The sequence below is a fragment of the Nerophis ophidion genome, linkage group LG07 (assembly GCF_033978795.1).
Source record: "Nerophis ophidion isolate RoL-2023_Sa linkage group LG07, RoL_Noph_v1.0, whole genome shotgun sequence".
Taxonomy (NCBI): domain Eukaryota; kingdom Metazoa; phylum Chordata; class Actinopteri; order Syngnathiformes; family Syngnathidae; genus Nerophis; species Nerophis ophidion.
In genome coordinates this window covers 50994769-51011269 of record NC_084617.1, presented here as the reverse complement: position 1 = coordinate 51011269, position 16501 = coordinate 50994769, and the positions used below count along the sequence as shown (strand labels likewise).

At 37.7% G+C, this 16501-nt stretch overlaps 1 protein-coding gene across 3 annotated transcripts in view; it reads left to right on the top strand.

Annotated features, from left to right (window-relative positions):
• homer1b (homer scaffold protein 1b) overlaps positions 1 to 16501 on the top strand; it is a 105634-nt gene that overhangs the window by 65853 nt on the left and 23280 nt on the right. For 2 of the 3 annotated variants that reach the window (XM_061906362.1, XM_061906361.1), the window contains one exon: positions 9999 to 10147. In XM_061906362.1, the coding sequence (XP_061762346.1) occupies positions 9999 to 10147 (149 nt within the window). Of the gene's footprint in view, positions 1 to 9998; positions 10148 to 10368; positions 15993 to 16501 lie in introns of those variants that run through there. The other variant, XM_061906363.1, reaches the window with a different exon arrangement.

The window sequence follows — 16501 nt, the reverse complement described above, 5'->3', positions numbered from 1 at the left end:
ATTTTTTCAAGCATCTTGAGAATAACATCAGTAGAAGAGGACGCAAAATAAAATACTTGTGGCTTTTTCTTAAATTTTTGAGCGCTGTGTCTGCTCTTTTTTGTCTTGACAGTGTGGATAAAGGCATCTAAAAGTATTATTTTAATAACAAAATACCGGTAATCGCCATTTTCGAATTTCCCTGCTCTTCCATAGACACCATTGCCTGTGTTTCCTCATGTTCTTTCAGCCTTTCCTCCAGCATCATGAGGAAAACATCAGTCGAAGAGGACGCAAAATAGAAAATACTTGCGGCTTTTCTTATTTTTCTCTCATTTTTGAGGGACAGTCTGCTCCTTTTTCTCTTTTCTCGCATAGACAGTGTGGCTAGAGGAAAGTAAAACTATTGTTTTGATGACTTGATTACATGTTTTTGTCGCCCTGATGCCTGATTACTTCAAAACTGAGGCATTGCTTAGCATTATGAACCAAAAATAAACATGAAATATGAAATAATAAGCATTTTCGGACGTGCCTGCTTTTCAGTCTCCGCCTTCATAGGCACCGTAGCCTGTGTTTCCTCATGCTTTTCTGGCGTTTCTTTAAGCATCTTGAGAAAAACATCAGTAGAAAAGGACGCAAAATAGAATAGCAGCTTACCTTCTTTTTGCGCATTTCTGACTCAGTCTTCTGATTTTTGTGATCTCATTTGGATTCAGTCTTTCACATTTTTTTCATACAAACGCCTGCCAAAATCCCTCTTCTTTGAAGTCAGAATCATCAAAGGGATGGCTGCAAATGACACTAGTCTCACTTTCCACCAGTCAATTTGACTGGAGAGGGCCATACTTTCCACCTAGTGCCATCATTTGGAAATGTATGCGGGCTGACTCCTTCTTTAGTTGTACTGATACAACCTGCAACAGTGCATCTGGCAGACATATTTGATCATTCATTCAAATTCTGCATGAAAAAACCATGATTTCACACAAAGATGCTACTACGCAACATGAAATTGCTTCCAGTCTTCTGTAGGTGATGTCAGCAGGCTGATACAGGTCCCACCCACTAAAATTATACCATGTCTATTTTGTAAAGGAATTTTCCTGGTACAAATCATTTTAGTTAAAGTTAAAGTACCACTGATAGTCACAAACACTAGGTGTGGTGAAATTACCCTCAGAATTTGAGAATCATTTTGGTGATTTAAACCCAATTCTAACCCTTGATGATGTATGTCAATCAGGGAGGTACAGTAAATGGTCCCATTTTAATAGTCTTTGGTATGACTTGGCTGGGGTTTGAACTAACGATCTACTGATCTCAGGGCGGACACTCTAACCACAAGGTCACTGAGTAGGCTCCACAATTATAAAAATCATTAAAGCCAGAGGTGCCCAATACGTCGACCGCGGCAGGATGTGACAGTCGCTCGCCAGGCTAAAAACACCACTAAAAATTTGCGATCATCAATCTTAACTATGACGTCACTTCCGTCACTTAATTGACATTCAAGGCACTAAATGATTTTGTGAGACGAGGTTGACTGCTGCAAGCGTAGTGTGAAGAAAGAAAAGACCGTCAGGAAGACGAGAAACACTTTTATTTTTAACAGACTCTTGCGCTGTACCTGCCGTCAAAAGCCTAAAACTGATGGAACAGTTCCTGTCTTCACAATAAAAGTGCTGCTCCATACTGCCTGCGCTAACAAAATAAGAGTCTTGGAAAGCTCTTATTAAGCACAAGCTAGCAAGCTACAAGGTTTGCCGCGAATATATTTCTTGTAAAGTGTACAAAAAGGATTATGGAAGCTGGACAAATAAGATGCCAAAACCCAACCATTTTCATGTGGTGTTTGACAGAAAGGAGGACTTTTTTTTTCTCCTCCATTCAAAAATGCAGACGTTATCAGCACTACTGTCCAAAACCAAAATGCCAAAACCCAAGATGCCAAAACCCAACCATTTTCATGTGGTGTTGGACAGAAAGGAGGACTTTTTTTTTCTCCTCCATTCAAAAATGCAGACGTTATCAACACTACTGTCCAGAGGTGGGTAGTAACGCGCTACATTTATTCCGTTATATCTACTTGAGTAACTTTTGGGATAAATTGTACTTCTAAGAGTAGTTTTTATGCAACATAGTTTTACTTTTACTTGAGTATATTTATAGAGAAGAAACGCTACTTTTACTCCACTCCATTTATCTACAATAAACTCGCTACTCGCTACTTTTTTTATCGATCTGTTAATACACGCTTTTTTTGTTTTGATTTTGTCAGACACACATTCAAAGTAGAATCTACGCATGCCTGCGTTTTACCAGTCAAATGCAGTCACTGGTGACGTTGGACCAATCAAACAGGGCCAGGCGGTCACGTGACCGTCACACGTAGAACTCGACATGTTGAAAAACTTATTGGGGTGTTACCATTTAGTGGTCAACTGTAGGGAATATGTACTGTACTGTGCAATTTACTAATAAAAGTTTCAATCAATCAATTAAAAATGTAAAACCGTACTTCCCGTCAAAAGCCTAACAACTGATCGCACAGTTCCTGTCTTCACAATAAAAGTGCCGCTCCATCGCGGCTGCGCTAACAAAATAAGAGTCTTCGAAAGCCAGCGCAAACAAGCTAGCAAGCTACGGAGTTTGCCGCCAATGTATTTCTTGTAAAGTGTATAAAAACGAATATGGAAGCTGGACAAATAAGATGCCAAAAACCAACAACTTTCATGTGGTATTAGACAGAAAGGAGGAACTTTTTTTTTCCTCCATTTGAAAACGTGGACGTTATCAGCACTACTGTCTGATTCCAATCAATACAAGTCATCAGAATCAGGTAATACACCAACTTATATTCTTGTCTTCATGAAAGATAGGAATTTATATGTTAAACATGCTTGTATATTCATTAAAACACCTTTAACATGTGAACAAAAACGGCAAAATAAATAAATATAAATTATATACTGTATATATAAATGTATACGTATGTATATATATATATATATATATATATATATATATATATATATATATATATGATATGTGTGTATGTATATATATATGTATATAATATGTGTGTGTATGTATATATGAGGTAGATCACCTCGACTTGGTCATTTATTAAGTAAACGATTAACGTTGAAAAACTTAATGGGGTGTTATCCTTTAATTGGTCGATTGTACGGAATATCTACTGCACTGTGCAATCTACTAATACAAGTTTCAATCAATCAATGCCTACTGAGCCTATGTTGCTGTTAAGTTATTGTGGCTCAATTTGCCTTAATTTTTTTATTTTAATGTATTATTATTTAATATATTATTTAATATATTGTTTTAGTTGCTTAAGAGATATTCCTGGCTCTGAATTTGCTCGTTGCTATTTTTATGTTTTTGTGCATTATTTGTTGCCATAATCATTAAACGAACAGGTTACTCATCAGTTACTCAGCACTTGAGTAGTTTTTTCACAACGTACTTTTTACTTTTACTCAAGTAAGTATTTGGGTGACTATTCCTTACTTTTACTTGAGTAATAAATCTCTAAAGTAACAGTACTCTTACTTGAGTACAATTTCTGGCTATTCTACCCACTTCTGCTACTGTCTGATTCCAATCAATGCAAGTCATCAGAATCAGGTGATACACCAACTTATATTCTTGTCTTCATGAAAAAAAGAAATCTACTGTATTTTAAACATGCTTGTATTAACATTAAACACCTTTGACTTAACAAAAGTGTCTCTTTCATAAATAAATCAATATAAATCATATATATGAATGAGATAAATCTCCTCAACTTGATCAATTGAAAAGTAGCTCGCCTGCAGAAAAAGTGTGGGCACACCTGATTAAAGCGGTACTTTATGTGTTAATTGAACTAAACACACTTAAACTCTTCAAAATTAGTATTTTTCCCAAATTTGTTACACAATAAAATGCCTACCGAACACATTTTTTTTAAGAAGTAAAATGTGATAACATTTACAGTATGTATTTTTTTTAAAAGGTGGTTCTATTGTGTATGATGTGTGTTTGTTGAGACTAACTGTAAGCAAGGACTACTTCAGAGCACTTCTGTAAAAAGGTCCATGGGGAGTGTTTACCTCCTAGTGCAGCATAATGGACACCAATAGGCAACTTTATATTCATGAACTGAAGTAAACAAAGCCTTTGCGCATCATAAGGAGCCTATAGGTGAGGTTTTACATTGTGTAGGCGTACAAGAAGAAATGAGAGCGTTTTGAAAGAGACTCTCCAGAGAAAAACTCACTCTGGTCATCATCACATCACAGTGGGAAATATATTTGATACAAGAAAAGTTGTCATTTTTTTATAATAATGTTTCTCCTTGGGAGGAAAAAAACAAGACATGTGCTTAACATGCTTCTCCCATTAAGCCAAAGCCCAATGGAGCTCCGCCACTTTGAATGAGGAGCAGGAAGTGCAACACGAGACATAATCTGCTGCTTATCTCCGACTTCCTTCTTGTCCATTAGGGATGTACAAGCAAGGCCATTGTGTTAGTGCACTGTCCTAATACATTTGTTTCATGCATGTTGCACCATTTAAACCAGTCGTTTTGCTGCTTGTATGGGACATAAAGATAAGGTACATTTCTTCCATGTTCCCAATGTTATACAGAGCAGTTTAATGACTTATCAGCATGTGCGAGTGCTCATAAAGAGTTAATCAGTGTGAGAGGCAGCCGAGCATGCACACACACACACACACACACACGCACACACACACACACACACACACACACACTTACATCCATCATTTCCCAAGTGAAGTATTTATGCATATGAGAAAGATGATTCATTTATGAGCTTCTCTCACTTTTTCTGCCATCTCCTATAAAAGACTCCAGATATATATATATATATATATATATATATATTTGAAATATTTTGTACTCTTGCATTGTGTACACATTGACCTAAATGATGCCTATGTGTGTTAGCAGTTAGTATGTCTATTTCAGTCAGTACATTTTCAGTTAAAAACTATAATGGACAATTTCGGGAGAAATTGCGTTTGAATGCTGAACTGTGCAAGCCGCCAAAATGTCCAAGCTCAACTAAATGCTAACGATAGTACGCTAAAAGTAAGCATGTGAGAACTATCAAGTAATATGAGTTTGAGGTGTTTGGATGCAAAATTTGTTTAAAAAAATTTAGCATGTTAATGTGAGCATGATAGCATAAAATAGACTGACCATACGTCCTCTTTTCCCCGGACATGTCCTCTTTTCGGGACTGTCCGGGCAGGGTTTCTTAAACGCCTCAAATGTCCAGCATTTTTAATTAGGGTAGCGTGTATTTTAGAATAGAATAGAATAGAATGGACTTTATTGTCATTATATTTGCATATAACGAGATTAAAGATTCCAACTTAAGGTGTGGTAGTGGGAACAAATATGGGGTGAAATAAATAACACAAGAGGTATAAAACTAACAATTGAAATAAACAGACTACTATCCAATAAAATTAATAAGCAATCCTGTAGAATATACAGGATTGTATATTATAGAAATACAAAATACTTTACAATATTTTCAATGTGCGTCGAGGGTTAAGAAGGGGTTAAAAACAAAACAAATTGTGAAGGTGTGCACAAGTAGCAGCATTTGTGAGGGAGGGGCAGAGACAGAGAAAGCGAGAGAGCGAGGGAGTGGATTGATTGATTGAAACTTTTATCAGTACATAGATTGCACAGTACGGTACGTGTTCCGTACAATTGACCACTAAATGGTAACACCCAAATAACTTTTTCAAGCTGTTAATCAATTCATGGTACAAATATATACTATCAGCATAAAACAGTCATCACACAAGTTAATCATCAGAGTATATACATTGAATAATTTACATTATTTACAATCCTGGTGTTGAGTGTGGAATGAATCGGGGCGGGGGGGTTAGTGAGAGGTACAGACACTAGAGAGAGACTGGAGAGACAGACAGAACACAAGAGAGAAGCCAAAACGTAAATGCAACTTCACGGATGATTTGCGTGAAAAGTATCCGTGTTTTCATTCTGGCCGTGACACATGGAAAGCAGAAAGTTAAAGTACCAATGATTGTCACACACACACTAAGTGTGGTGAAATTTGTCCTCTGCATTTGACCCTTCCCCTTGATCACCCCCTGGGCAGTGAGGGGAGCAGTGGGCAGCAGTGGTGCCGCGGCCGGGATTCTTTTATGGTGAATTAACCCCCAATTCCAACCCTTGATGCTGAGTGCCAAGCAGGGAGGTAATGGGTCCCATTTTTTTATAGTCTTTGGTATGACTCGGCCGTGGTTTGAACTCACAACCTACCGATCTCAGGGAGGACACTCTAACAACTAGGCCACCTAGTAGGTGAATGCACTGTGTGCAAAGCAGAAACGTATATCTGTGGCAAATAAAGGGGCCAACGATCTAAAGGCCCATATTGACACTACAAAGCACAAAACAGCTGTGTAGGGCGAGAGCTCGTCCGCTGTTTTTTCATTTTTTTATTTATCTTGTTTTGAGACATTATTTATGTTTACATTATATAGAAGAGGTTATTTCTACCTCTGCACTTTCTTACAAAACTGTAAATGTTACAGAACATAAGTGTGAACTATTTTCTTATACTGTCAAGCAGTGTTGGCATTAACACACTTTTTCTGTCTTTTTAATGCATTGAAATCAGAAAGGACGCAGATTTTTTTTTTTTTTTACCATTTGCTAATGCCCATCCATCCATTTCTATCACTTATTCCCTTTGGGGTCCGGTGCCTATATAAGCTACAATCGGGCGGAAGGCGAGGTACACCCTGGACAAGTCGCCACCTCATCGCAGGGCCAACACACTAGGGCCAATTTAGTGTTGCCAATCAACACTAAAAAAGTTAAGAACAGATTTTTATTTGCAACACTGCCCGAGAACAGAGGCAACATTTACATGATAAGAGATATTGAAGTGTGATTATAATCTTGCATCGTCTCTCAAGTGTTAACAAAACATACCGCTATTGATCGCTCTCAACGGTTCACAAATGCTATTAACGTGCGGATGTTAATGTGCCGTAACATAAATTACTGCAGCACAGACCCGGACACATGCAGGCGCATACGTCCCCTAGATCCAACAAAAAAAACAAAGAACTAATCAATATTTCCACAAAATATTCACAAGAATGAATTATTTTTTTACTGGAAGTTTCGTAGTTGTCTGCCTAATCTAAAAATATTTTTCCCCCCTTTTTTTTTAACACATGCAGATGTGTTTTTTTAACCATACACAAGCTTACAGCATTGGACAAAACATTTTTCTCCCTCTTTAATTTTCACCAAATTATAACATCTAATATTGTGTCCGTCTTGCGTAAACAAAAGGCAAAAAGAATCAGATAAGTGAAAACTTTATTAATTTAACCAGTTTGTTCTGTGTTATGTACAGTAGTTTAACACATTTTATATATATAAATATATATATATATATATATATATATAATATTTATATTACTGTTATGTAGAGTAGTTTAACACATTATATATTAGGGGTGTGGGAAAAAATTTATTCGAATTTGAATCGCGATTCTCACGTTGTGCGATTCAGAATCCATCCATCCATTTTCTACCGCTTATTCCCTTTTGGGGTTGCGGGGGGCGCTGGCGCCTATCTCAGCTACAATCGGGCGGAAGGCGGGGTACACCCTGGACAAGTCGCCACCTCATCGCAGGGCCAACACAGATAGACAGACAACATTCACACTCACATTCACACACTAGGGCCAATTTAGTGTTGCCAATCAACCTATCCCCAGGTGCATGTCTTTGGAAGTGGGAGGAAGCCGGAGTACCCGGAGGGAACCCACGCATTCACGGGGAGAACATGCAAACTCCACACAGAAAGATCCTGAGCCTGGATTTGAACCCAGGACTGCAGGAACTTCGTATTGTGAGGCAGACGCACTAACCCCTCTGCCACCGTGAAGCCCGATTCAGAATCGATTCTCATTTTTAAAAAATCGATTTTTTTAATTGTATTTATTTTTTAGTTTTTTTTATCAATCCAACAAAACAATACACAACAATACCATAACAATGCAATCCAATTCCAAAACCAAACCTGTCCCAGCAACACTCAGAACTGCAATAAACAGAGCAATTGAGGAGACACAAACACGACACAAAACAAACCAAAAGTAGTGAAACAAAAATTCATATTATCAACAACAGTATCAATATTAGTTATAATATCAGCATAGCAGTGATTAAAAATCCCTCATTGATATTATCATTAGACATTTAAAAAAAAATAATAATAAAAACAATAGTGTCACAGTGGCTTACACTTGCATCGCATCTCATAAGCTTGACAACACACTGTGTCCAATATTTTCACAAAGATAAAAAAGTCATATTTTTGGTTTGTTTAATAGTTAAAACAAATGTACATTATTGCAATCAGTTGATAAAACATTGTCCTTTACAATTATAAAAGCTTTTTACAAAAATCTACTACTCTGCTTGCATGTCAGCAGACTGGGGTAGATCCTGCTGAAATTCTATGTATTGAATGAATAGAGAATCCTTTTAAATCGGGAACAAATCGTTTTTGAATCGACAATTGTGTTGAATTAACAAAAAAATCAATTTTGAATCGAATCGTGACCCCAAGAATCGATATTGAATCGAATCGTGGGACTCCCAAAGATTAGCAGCCCTATTATATATATATATCATATTTATAATAATATATGCTGTATATAAAATATATGCTGTATATAAAATATATGCTGTATATTATATTATTACAGTATATTATACCCAATATAATGTATACAGTAGCACCGTAACTTACGGGTTTCATAGGTTCTATGACGGAGCTCTTAACTCAAAACATTTTACCTCAAGTTACCATCACCCATTGTGGACGGGACTCTCACTGCTGTCTTGGATCCGCTTTGAACTGAACTCTCGCGGCTGTGTTGGAGCCACTATGGATTGAACTTTCACAGCATCATGTTAGACCCGCTCGACATCCATTGCTTTCGGTCCCCTAGAGGGGGGGGGTTGCCCACATCTGAGGTCCTCTCCAAGTTTTCTCATAGTCAGCATTGTCACTGGCGTCCCACTGGATGTGAATTCTCCCTGCCCACTGGGTGTGAGTTTTCCTTGCCCTTTTGTGGGTTCTTCCGAGGATGTTGTAGTCGTAATGATTTGTGCAGTCCTTTGAGACATTTGTGATTTGGGGCTATATAAATAAACATTGATTGATTGATTGATTGAAAATGAATTAAAATCTATTTGATATGTGCTGCCCCCCGCCCTAAAACAGCACACTTTTAACATGTGAAAAACTTTTAGATAAGAACTAGTGTATAAAATAATACAACAGAATGTACTACTAAAAACTACTGTAGTTTTATAAACTAAAATGATAATGTACAGCATGTACACCGCCTTCCGCCCAAGTGCAGCTGGGATAGGCTACAGCACCCCCGTGACCTAAAAAGGGACAAGCGTTAGAAAATAGATGGATGGATTTACCGTGAAAAGTGGACATCTACGGTATATCCTTCCAGCTGCTTTTCTGTCAAACACACCATCATCAGCTCTTCTATATTTTAATGGATACCTTTTTGCCGTTTAAATATTGTGTTAGACTCATTATGTTCAGCAGCCTAGCAGTGATACACTCAAATTGCTTTGTGCTCGTTAAATGAATATTATTCTTATTCTCAGCAACCTTCAACAGTCTTACTTTCTTCCTTCCCATGGTTGGAAAACAAAGTTATGTGTGTCTCTAGCTATAAACTAATGCTAGCGAGTAAGACTAAAAGTTTTGGTCGCATCTTACAGGCTTCACTGTGACATTTGCTACACCGACTAATGGCGGGGATGCTGGTAACTCAAATTTTTGCTCGCAACTTAAAACATAAAGCCAAGAAATACTTTTAAGTTGGGGTCCCACTATATTACTAAAGATACAGTAAAATAATTTTGGTCACACTTTTCCTTTTTCCAGGAGTCTCCAGCTGGGGAGCTGTCCTCACCTCTGACCCCTGTGACTCCGCCCATGGAAAACATCAACGGCACCGACGACATCTGCGACACCACACCCAACTCGGAATCCAGACCAGAACCGTCGCAGAACGCGCTGGCCTTCGCTCATAGGTATGTCGCCCACGCTGGCGTCCGCCATGTCGCGCAAGACGCTCTACTTTCTGTCTCGTCAGCCTGAAGCACACAAGCTCTCTTCTTTTGCCCCTTTTACTCGTATGCGCCAATAAACCTGTATTTTTATTTATTTATTTAGCCGTCGTTGTTGCCATGTCAGCAAGGCGTTGCTGTTCTCCTTCTATTCATCACTGCCTTCTCGTGTCTTTCCTCTCTAGGGAGCCGTTTAAGACTTGTCGGGTCTGCTCTTTCTGATAGTGCTGTCATTACAAGCCCGACTACTGCAACTGTACACACAATATTGTTATGAGCCTCACTGCTAACAAACATGCACGCTAGCAGTACTCCGACACTGTCACCTGTGGGTGCATTGCAAGTAGGGATGGTCCGATCAGGGATTTATGCTGCCAATTCCGGTCATCCATGAGTGAGATCAGCCGGTACTAATAGAGATCACATGTATTAACTGTACATTGTTCAATATTGTAAGTGGTTCGACAGTTTAACAATATCATTACAATATTTTAATGAGTTCCTTGTATATTACATGCAATTGTTTGAGTAAAACAAAGTCAACAGAACTGGGGTCTTCAACGCTTTCCAGGCCAAAGACCACTAAATGATGGAGAGGTGGAGCGAGGAGACAGTATATATACAGTAGGAATAGGATTCCTATGGCCCCATTTATCGCTGTTTACCTGACACGTGAAACGTTACGAATTGAGGGCGTGCACTATCCACTTTAGCCGCCAGATGGCAGTAGAGTGTTGAATATCTTCAAATGTGTTTTGTGGCAATTCCAGCTTTGACCACAGCGTCCACAAGTGTAAAAAAAAAAAAAATCGCAATTCTTATTTGTTATGACTTTTAAATCGATTAAAAAAAATTGTTTTACTGATTTTTTGGGGGATTTTTTTGTGATCTGCCCTGTTCAGCAATTAAGACAAATTATATTCTTGAAGTAGATGATCATGTCTGCTGTACACATTTACTTTAGAAAAGAGAAGGTTGAATACTTCTCGTTGCCTTTTTTGTTATTGATTTTATTAAATGTTTAGGAAGAATTTTATTAAACAAAAACAGTTTTCTTTAAGTAATATAGAAATTTATCAGAGCTGTTTGTCTATTCTATGGATTTCGACTTGTTGAATTGAATTGCTACCCCCAAAAATGTTATCAAATTGTGTGGTGCCCAAAGATTCACAGCCTTAATGTAGAGTGGCGCTTTCTATAATTTTTAGCAAATTGCAATGCAAAAAGATTACCCTTCCCCTTCCTCTCACACGAAATCCACCCAGGAATTGAGTCATATGAATCCCTTTTCCACTGTATATCCTGTATAAAATCCGGTTTTAAATTAAACTAGTTTTAGAGGGACATTGGTATTGTGCAATCCTAAGATATTAAAATAATACGGTATACCACAGGTGTCAAACCTGGAAATAATATGCATCCATAAAGTACTTCATCTTTTCTTACTAAATGCATTTCCATTTTGACGGGAAAAAAAACATGTATTGCATGCAATTGCATATATTTTAAACTAATATTATCTAATAATGCAACACATATGTAATCATACATCCCCAAAAATAAGTTGTTTAAAGAGCCCACACCCAAAAAGAAAACATTTCACGCTCTACCCCTCCCAACTCCTCTCTGTCGCCACTATAATTAGTACCATTTGTCTATTAAATTGTTATAAGTACACCTCTACATACCCTTGTATTTTTTTAACATTAAAGTAAAAAAAAAACAAAACTATAGATTGACGACAACAAATAACTTAATTATCATTGTTTTTAGTCTGTAACAGAAAAAAATATATGTATACCGTATTTCCTTGAATTGCCGCAGGGCACATAGTATGCGCCTACCTTGAATTACTGCCGGGTCAAACTCGCTTCCCAAAATAATTAGCGCATGCTTAGTATTACCGCCTGGTCAAACTCATGACGTCACGAGGGACATTTCCCCTGTCATAATTTTAGAAATGGAGGAGGCTGATTTCAATCCAATCCAATCCAATCCACTTTATTTATATAGCACATTTAAACAACAATAACGTTTCCAAAGTGCTGCACAGCCATGTTAAAAACAATTGTAAAAAAATAAATAAATAAAATAAAATAAAAAAAGTATATATATATATATATATATATATATATATTATGCTCCACCAATGACTGAATAAAAACAAAAAATTAATAAATATAAAACCAATAAAAACAATATAAAAACAAATATGATTAAAAACTATTTTAAAGGGTAAAATCAATTAAAACAGTAAAATAGAAATCAAAGTGTATAAAAAACACAGAGGACAACAGAGAACAGAGGACCACACAACTCACGTAGTGTTAAAAGCCAAAGAATAAAAGTGGGTCTTAAGACGAGACTTAAAACACTCCACTGTGGAAGCAGTTTGAACATGAAGCAGCAGAGTGTTCCAGAGCTTAGGGCCGACCACAGAGAAGGCCCTGTCTCCCCTGGTCTTAAGTCTGGTCTTGGGCACCACGAGCTGGAACTGGCTCTCGGACCTCAGAGCGCGCGCAGGAATGTAAATTTGGATAAGGTACGAGATATATTGAGGTGCCAGTCCATGTAAAGATTTAAAAACAAACAGCAATGTTTTAAAATCAATTCTAAAATGAATCAATACCGGTAATTTGAAATCGCATAAAGGGAAAAAGATTGAGAGCTATTCAGTAGGATTTAAGGTCCAAGCTTACATCACACTCAAATTTTTACTGCATACCTTTGGTAAGTGCCGGAGTGAGAAGAGGTTTTAAAATAATTAGCGCATGCTTACTTTTACTGCATGCCTTTGGTAAGCGCAGGAGTGAGAGGAGGTTTTAAATTAATTAGTGCCCCGGCGGCAATTCAAGGAAATACGGTATATTTTATAATTATCCTTATAAGAACTATAAATATTCGAAAACGAAAGATTAAATTGAATAAACTCAAAAATAATCTTAAAATGATCAGCAACATTAACTCAGGAGCACAATACATACAATACTTGAACGTACAAAACAAAAAATAAATAAAATCATTTGTTAAGATTTTTTTTTTCCAAAATAAGCGAGTCAGGATTAAAGGCTACAATGAGCACATTTTGTAGTGCCCAGTTTTTTTAGGTTTAAAGCATGATACTGATTAAGCCCCCGCTGCAGTACCTCTGCAGACCCCTAGGGGTCACGGACCCCACCTACTACTACCTCCGCTAGAGAACACAATAAATAAACTAAATAAAAAACTAACTTAATTTCATTCAATCAAAATCAGAATTACTCTTATAGGTTCTGTAAAGTCCTCCTGTGCCAAAGGAAATATTCCCTAAATTTGTAAAAATTAACAAAAACAAAACAAAAAAGGGATTTTGAGAACATAAAAATGTCGACATAGTATTGATCACAACCTGATACTACACTTGGTGTCGACACCACTCGTTTATGGATCGATCTGCCCTCTTACGCTTTGTGTACTTCTGACTGTGACAATGCTGACACACTAAAAGATGCTGATATATTATCCTCTCTCGACACCTTATTTACTTGTTCATTTCATGTTACTAGCTGCTGACTTACATCTACACTTCTTAAACTTTACTAAGCACTTATTTATTGGTGCTGATTCTAGCGTCTAACTTTGCTATTAGCATGCCTGCTTGTGCTTGCTCTCGGTGTGTAACATGTTCCGCCTCGTCCTCCAGTGATAATACTTGACAATGATACTTAAGACAGTGGTTCTCAAACTTTTTTTTACCAAGTACAACACTTGGCTGTCCAAATACCACCATAATGACTAACAATAACATACAATAGCATAGGAGGCCTAAGTATTCATTAAAAACAAGGCAGAGATTGTATTAAGTATATTTAATATTTTTGGCCACTGTAACATTACACACACTTTGAACATTAACACTGTGTTTGAATATAGGAAAATAAAACTCTCCACTGAAGTGATTTTTGGCGTACCACTAGATGAAGCCCGCATACCACAGTTTGAGAATCACTGACTTAAAATATTGAGAAATGTTGTTTATGTGATGTAATGGAGGTGATTACAAACTGTTTATGGAGACACAATTAACTGCTAGCTTGTCAGCAAGGGGATTCAAAATGATTTTTTTCATACGTTTTCATACAAATCAGCCGATACCTGTCGATGGCAATATATTGGCACATCCATAAATGCAAGTTTTCTTTGACACAATACTTGGACCAGTCCAAAGCGGATCTCATTGATGAAAATCTGTCCAATTTGAGCATGATTTTTTAATATGTTTTTTTGTATGTGCAATAATTTCACAAGCAACTGAAAAAAGTCTAATGATGTGTATTTTTGTGCATGCGAATGTAATATTGTTCCTTTAGCAGTGGATTATGTCCCTTGTGTTAGTGCAACAATCCAGACTGTTCTTAGGCTTTTTCAACAAGGTGAATTTGTGAGGCTCATGTCCATGAAGGTGTTTTTTTAGCCCTTATACAACAATGTGAGGTGTGAGTGATGGGAAAATAGAGAACAAACACAAAATATTTTACAATAAATTCAAGCTTCCAAAACTGTCACATCTATTTATTTGTAATCTCACTCATTTCACAATCCCTCAGTTGTTTGAATGAAAGAAAAAAGCGCTCCATCCTTTAATGCATCTATTAATTTCACATGAAAAGGCTGCGCTGGAGGTTTAGTAGTGTTTTTTCTAAATGGCTTTAAAATCTTTAAGTGCGAATGCTTCGAAATTCCCGGCGTTTAGTCATGAATTCTTTATGGCACCAGAGAAGCTGTGTGCAATGAGGGCTGCTTGTCGCAAAGTGTGTGTGTGTGTGTGTGTGTGTGTGTGTGTGTGTGTGTGTATGTATGTGTGTGTGTGTGTGTGTGTGTGTGTGTGTGTGTGTGTGTGTGTGTGTGTGTGTGTGTGTCCATTAATGCTCTATGCGTGGGAGACACTCGCCATGGCAAGCGTGGACCTAACAAGTCTTTTTTTCTCTCTCTTTTGGTGCGATATGCAAAAAGGAAAGCTGTCTTTTTACATTATTTGATGTTGCCAGGAGTGATTTCATATGACCAATAATGAGTTGGGCCCCAACCACTTTGGTCGGCTGCGTTCTCACTTTCACTTGCTTTGAAAAGATGTTACAAATGGCAAACATAATTTGCGACTAATCATTAAACGTTATAACACAGGGTTTCCCATACATTCATTTTTTTTGTGAAGGCCTGCAGTAAATACATTTGGACCACCACAAATACATTTGGCACTCATAAATAGAAGTGGGACGGTATCGTATCGGCATACTTGCCAAGCCTCCCGATTTTCCCGGGAGACTCACGGATTTCAGTGCCCCTCCCGAAAACCATTCTCCCAAATTTTCTCCCGATATTGGAGGCGTGCCTAATAGGCACTGTCTTTAACGTCCTCTACAACCTGTCTTCACATCCGCTTTTCCTCCATACAAACAGCGTGCCGGCCCACTCACATTATGTATGAGGCCTTTACACACCCACAATGAATGTAACGCATACTTGATCAACAGCCATAGAGGTCACACTGAGGGTGACAGTATCAAAAACTTTAACACTGTTACAAATATGCGCCACACTGTGAACCCACACCAAACAAGAATGACAAAACATTTCAGGAGAACATCCGCACCGTAACACAACAGAACCAATACCCAGAACCCCTTGTGGGCACTAACTCTTCCGGGACACTACAATATATACCCCAGCTTCCACCAAGACCCTACGCCCCAACTCCGCCCCCCTCAGCCTAATCCAGCTCGATCGACTGGGCTACTCCAAGGAACTTCAAACTTCCACTGTCTCTTACTAGGGGTTGAGGTGCTGGAACCATCATAACTGAATAGAGCATTTTCTGTAACTAATACATTTTACACAGAAACTAGGCTGTGTTCAGAAAGAAGTATGTCATGCTTGCATACAATATCACAACAAATGGCAATCATGGTTATTGTCTGTGTTATCAGAAAACAAAGACTGAAACAAACTACAACCAATGCTAGCAATGGTTGTACTGGTGAAAATAATTAGAGCATGCTTAGCAGCCTAATGTACGCCCAAAACTAAAGAGTAGACATTTCACCAAGGTATGCTTATAGGCTACACGAATGAGGAATTATTTGATCATGTGATTTGGCTGTCTTCATATGTTTCACATTGCCATGATGACAGCTGTGCTAATGTTGGAACCCATTTCCTCAGCGTATCAGCATACTGAGAACGAAATAGGGACAGACACTTGTTTAAAATATATTTTGTCCTGTCAGTTCGAATACACATCGACATACAGGCTAACAGGCATTTATTTCCCTGTTAGCC